Source organism: Crocodylus porosus, unplaced genomic scaffold (genome assembly GCF_001723895.1).
Source record: "Crocodylus porosus isolate Cpor-Errol unplaced genomic scaffold, CroPor_comp1, whole genome shotgun sequence".
NCBI classification, from domain to species: Eukaryota; Metazoa; Chordata; order Crocodylia; family Crocodylidae; genus Crocodylus; species Crocodylus porosus.
This window is the reverse complement of record NW_017728886.1, coordinates 81,459,421-81,465,420: the sequence shown is the minus strand read 5'-3', so window position 1 is coordinate 81,465,420 and position 6,000 is coordinate 81,459,421. Positions and strand designations below refer to the sequence as shown.

Sequence of the window (6,000 nt, the reverse complement as noted above, 5' to 3'; positions counted from 1 at the left end):
AACTTCAGACGTTTAAATACTGTGGAATTGATTTTTGATTTCTCAGAAGGAGAATTTTTAATATGAAATTCCTTTCTGTTGATGGCTCTGTTCATAAAGGCCATCAATAAAGTATCTCCTTGAACTATTTTATCTTCACAGGTCACTTTACAAACTAAGCATGTGGGAGACAGCATAGAATATCATTGATGGAAATGACTGTTTTAGAGTAGTTGCGGTTTTTGAAAATTCTTTAAATTTTGAGCTTGGATCAGGAAAGTGTTTCTTCCATTTCACAATTTCATCTATAAAACCCTGTCCAGCAGACCTGTTCAGAATAGCATAGCCAAGATTTCCCATCTTGCAGCCTTCACTCAAAAATAGTTCAGTACTTGGTTGATAAGAATTATTATTCACTTTGTGTGCACTTTGAGAGGATGGTCTCAAGATGGGAATCAGATTTAGAATCCACTAGCCTTAAGCGTTTACTGCTCAGTGAAGTTTTGCTTATTTCAGTAAGAAACTTCTGGTTTTCTGCTTGTGATACCTGAGAGAAGATTGCAGTAGTGAGGAATACTTATCCAACAATTGCAAAATTAAATTTCTGCACGTAACATCACCCGCCATACCTTGCAGTGAAAGAAAGCCTTGAGCAACAAAGAGGAATTCAGTAATTTCATTGGCCTTACGTTACTTCTGACGTGTGGTTTCCAACCATGTTCTCACTGAAGTGACTGATACCTTTCAGGAATATTCAGATGTTCCTGTTTTTTGCTTCCCCTCCCTTCCCCATTACATTTCCAAAATTGCCCAGCCTTGGTCATTTTGTTTTTATGGCATAACATTTTAAAGAAAAGTAAGCGTCTATGACTTTTCTCCTCCCTGTATTCACTTAGATGCCTGATTGAGAACAAGTCTCCTGTTACTTATCCTGTTGATGTTCTGTTTTTTAAAGACTTCTCTTGAGATAGTGACTCTCTAAGAATGTAAACAGTACTGTCAATGATTTGTTTTGTTTTGTTTTGTTTTGTTTTTTTATGTGAAATCACATAAAATGTTCATAAACCCCAGAGTTTAGATGGCAGGGTTCATTTCAGGAGGTGTATTTCTTTTTCATTTTTCTTTTAGAATGATAAGTATATTTTCTATGCCCTGTGGCTTTTTTCCACTAATTGACTTTTGTAGGGACATTTTCAATTCCAGAACTGGAAAGTTCTAAACGTTATAAGTAGAGCTGCTTAGAAAACGTCAATAGTTGAAAATCGGGTATGAAGGGTGTAAGGGGTTGTTTTGACAAATTTTCAAAAAAGGAATTGGTTGGTAACAGTTGGCTGTAAATCTCAAGCTCAGTTATCGTTACATGACAGTCAACATCTAATAGCTTGCATCAAGGCATTCTGGAATTTTCATTTCCTTCTGGTATTATATGGTATAGTGATGTTTTAATTAGCTCAGATATAACTAACTAAAAAAGAAGTTGAATTAAAAGAATGTAGTTTCCAGTGACAGTAGTATTATAAGTAGTTATGCTACCTGTTAAATGTGAATTATCCTCATTTTTCTCAATTTCTCCATTTCTCTTTAATAATTTACTGCTATCAGCTCTTAGGAGACATGCGGACTAAGGTATAGAAATCACTGTTTTCCCCTTTATTATAGTTTTAACATTTTGCTGTATTACATACGTGGATCATATAAAATTATATTTACCTATCAATTTTTCTTCTTGAGATTTGCAGTTAATAGATTTTTCACAAAGCATACATAGAAAATGATTAATTAGGTGGATAACTTTCAGGCTGCTGCTCTTTTTTAAATTTAGTTTGGAAACCCATATAATCGAGCTGCATTTAGTGTGTTTTTACTACTATACCTCGATTGATTGAACATCTGTAACCATTTATTGAAGCAGGGGTTGCCATGCTTATAAATGAATGGCCCAGCCTTTTGTAGATAGATGTAAATATAAATTTTGACACTAATTTGTGATTATTGCTAACATGGGGGTCTGTGTCTAACAGAAAAAGCCTGTACGAAGGAGGTATGAATCTTATGGAATGTACTCGGATGATGATGCCAATAGTGATGCATCCAGTGCCTGCTCAGAAAGATCATACAGCTCTCGGAATGGCAGCATTCCCACATACATGCGCCAAACAGAAGATGTAGCAGAGGTCCTCAATCGTTGTGCTAGCTCCAACTGGTCAGAAAGAAAAGAAGGTCTTCTAGGTCTACAAAATTTACTAAAAAATCAGAGGACTTTAAGGTAAGAAAATATCAATTGATTTAAAGCAGTTTTCTTTTAGGAACAGGGAAGAACCCACTGCTGTCCATCTTCGTATTTACAGATGGTATAATTTTATTATATTCTAAGTAGAATTGGAGTGAGCAAAGAAAAATACTCTACTGTATAAATGCTAGATAGAAAATGTCAGTGATATATCGTGGTATAAAAGTTATAGGTCTTGATTTTGTTTTATTTAGTAAAGACACTTCATCCCTTTCCATTTGTTAAAGTGGGAAGTAACTGAGGTAAAACAGAAATCCAAAATAGTAAATAAAGCTGTATCCTTCAGATATTTCTGAGATGGTTTGTTTTCAGTGTGACTCTCTTATTTTAATAAAACTACTCAGAAGTCCTGCTAGAACCCTTCTCTAATGAGTGGGATCATCACAGACTTAAAAAATTCCTAGAAAATCACTTGAGTATACAATATTTGTACAGTATGGCCTCATTAATCCAGTGTGCCTGGGACTGAGCATCCTCTGGAAATTTGAAAAAGCCAGATTTTTAAACCGGCACAGCAGCCAGTCAGAGTAGGGGAGGAGTGGGGAGCAGCGGCCACATGCAGAGCCATGGCGCAGAGTAGCAAATGGCAGCAGGCACTGTGTGCAAAGTTCCCCCTCCATGTCTGGGAGGACAGTGGGGAGCGGTGGCTAGTACCGGAGTGTTGGGGGAAGTGCTGTATTTTTTTTATAATTCCAGATTTTTGATATCCAGATTAATGAGGTTATACTGTATGTCTTAATTTATTATCATAAGAAAATGTTAATTTGAAATTTAATTCGGCTTTTAACTCGTACATGATTTTCTGTTGAAATTGGTAACTAATGAGAGTGGTAACTAATCCCAGCCTTAACTTTTCGTTGCACTCTTCTTTATTTAAATGTTTTTTTTCCTAAAAGTCATCATTGACAAATAGGATATCAAACCAGAAACCCTTCAAAGTATTAGGAAAAGTTCCCGATTGATATGCCTAATTAATTATTCATATTTTCGCAAAATTTTTGTAGTCCTATATTTAACGGAAGTTATTTAACATTGTAGGAGGTGAAAAATATTCCTTATATGTGACTTTAAATATTTCATATATAGATTGTCTTTTTCAATTAAAGTGTAAAATAAATGGAATATTACTTTAGATTATTATGAGTTTAAAGAGATTACTTAGTTAAAAGTTATATTTAAGCAACACTTTTCATTATCTATTTTATTAATCTCTTAATTATTAAAATTGAAAGAATTAGAATGTCAAAACCAGGTTATTTATTACCTAGTTTCACTATGGTGTTTGGTTTCAGTGATTGCTTTGTCCTAGTTTCATCTCCTAGGTTTCATTTACTGCAGGAGAATGTATAATCAAAGTTAAAGTGCTTCACTTAAATGATTGTAAAAAAGGAAAGTTTCTTTTGAGAAGGGTTTTTTTAACCTTATCAGAATGCACTGGCCCTAATTTTTGGCTTTGTGTATAAGGCTTTTTTCTTCAAACAATGCTTTACAGTAGCCCATTAGTTTACTAGGTAGCTAATTAGTTTATTGTTATCTAATTGTTATTTCTCATTATTGACTAATTGTTATGTCATATTGACAGTCGAGTTGAATTGAAAAGATTGTGTGAAATCTTCACCAGGATGTTTGCTGACCCTCACAGCAAGGTATGTTTAGGTTTTACTGTTTGCTTGTAGTCAGCACTCAAAATCTTACACAAGGTTCTTGGTACAGAGTAGTTTCTCTAAATGGTGTCAGTAAGGATTCAGACGCACTTTTGAAAAATGTGCTGTGCGTTGTTATGAAATTTGTGATGGTGATCCTGAACTCTTAGGGAACTCTGCTGCAGTGTGCTCTTATTATATGTGCTCTTATTTTCAATAATTCTGAATTACTTAGTTAAATATAAGGAGATTGTGGCATTTGACTTGATTTGAGTTTTCAAACAAAGTTCATTTTCCATCTTATGGTTAGGGAGATAAGTGTATGTTAAATTCTCTGCTAGCAAAACTGAGTTAAAGTAAAACAACCCAGACGAGTGAACAGCTCTCTAAATCTAGCAGGAAATAAAGTAGAATATTTGTAATGATTTAATAATTATTTAATATTTTCCTGCTTGTCTTGAATTTTAGGCATTCTGAGAAACCTTTACCTATTTTCCTTTGTTGTGCAGTCTGTGTTAGCTTTTATTCACTTTTCAGTATTGGTTTAAATCAGGGGTGCTCAGCCTGAAACCAAATGCAGCCCACAGAACCTTGGAGTCCATATGTGACCCTCCCCTTACACGGCCTGATCAGAGCCAAGCCATGCCTCCTTCCCTCCTGGCCATGAGGTTGGGGCTGGGCAACAACCCCTTTCTCCCATAGGGCTAGGCCATGCCCTCTTTCCCTACGTTGATAGTTCAGGATCAGTTCACATCCTGCCCCCACCCCTGTCCATGGGGTTGGGCCATACGCCCTTCCCTCTGCCTGTCTTGGTTGGGGCCAGGCCATGTCCCTGTCCTCTTGTGGGGCTGGGCCATGCCACCTCCTCCCATGGGGCTGAATCATTTGGGGTTGGCCCAAGTCTGCTTCTACCACATCACTAGATCAAAGCCAGGCTGCCCCCTGCTCTGTGGGGTAGGATGGGGCCCTGCTGGATCTGGACTGAGGAGGGATCAAGAATTATCCATCTGGCCTGTTGGCCAAAAAGGTTGAGCACCGCTGAGTTAAATGATAGCACAAACATCAAAATTAAATAATCAAAAATAGTTCATGATTTCAGAATTAATGGAATCACCAGGGCCTTAACTACCAGGATCTTCATCCTTGGTAGTGGCAGTGGTGGCTGGGCCAGCAGTGGGAGCAGCTGCCATATATTTGCACCCCTGTTAAGTGGGCACTTTGGTCACTCTCATCCTTTGTTACACTGCTGGTCACAACTGATTGTCATGATTGGTGGAATTTTCAGAACTGGCTCGTAAAATGTAAAAGTGACAGGTTTTCAAAACTGGATTAATTGAAAAGCTGACAAAATAAGGAGCCAGAGTGAGCACCAAAATAACTTGTCAAGATTTCTGCTGCTGCAGTAGCAAAGTTTTGCCTTTTGGGAAATTTGGGACACACATGGGAACAAGGGTTAAAAAAGCAAAGCCAAAGGACTTGTTGAAACCAGGAGTTTAGGAGAGAAGGCCATGAGGAAAAATGAAGTTTAAGTGCTGCAGAGAGACTGAGTAAATAGCCAGAAGTAGGAAAGGGGAAGATGATAGAATATTGGGGTACATAACGTTTTACGGATCATGTAACAACAAAAATCTTTAATTTTTTAAACTTCATTTAGCTGAGTCAGTTTTGTTCACAGGTCACTAGTGGTGTCTTTAATATTGTATTGTTTAATATATCAAAGAATATAGTGTAAAGACCTTTTTTAATAAGAAAAGCACATTTTTGTATCAGTTAATTAAAATGTTTGATATAGTTGCATCAAAATGCTATATTTGGCATATTTTCATAAAAGGTACTTACAGTTGTGGCAAATTACTTAATTCCATTTGATTATGTTACTCCCTTTTTTAGGTTTACTGGGGACAGTTTTTGTTTTATAACCAAAAGGATGGTCAACTTAAATCAGTTATCAATTTTTAGGTTTTTAAAAAGTGTATTTTAAAAAATTAATAGCTTTTCCTCAATCTACTGCTGTTCTGCCATTAGATATTGCAAACCTGCTAAATGCCAACCAATGATTGAACAGCAGAACAGCAACTTTTAAGTATC

The 6,000-nt window shown here is 36.3% G+C and overlaps 1 protein-coding gene across 24 annotated transcripts in view; it reads left to right on the top strand.

The window, feature by feature from the left end:
* The window catches only part of CLASP2 (cytoplasmic linker associated protein 2), a 220,451-nt gene that overhangs the window by 163,878 nt on the left and 50,573 nt on the right, over nt 1-6,000 (top strand). For 20 of the 24 annotated variants that reach the window (XM_019537881.1, XM_019537785.1, XM_019537770.1 and 17 more), the window contains 3 exons: nt 1,582-1,605; nt 2,001-2,245; nt 3,852-3,915. In XM_019537881.1, coding sequence (XP_019393426.1) covers nt 1,582-1,605; nt 2,001-2,245; nt 3,852-3,915 — 333 coding nt within the window. The remainder of the gene's footprint in view (nt 1-1,581; nt 1,606-2,000; nt 2,246-3,851; nt 3,916-6,000) is intronic. The other 4 variants (XM_019537835.1, XM_019537779.1, XM_019537843.1 and 1 more) reach the window with 1 other exon arrangement.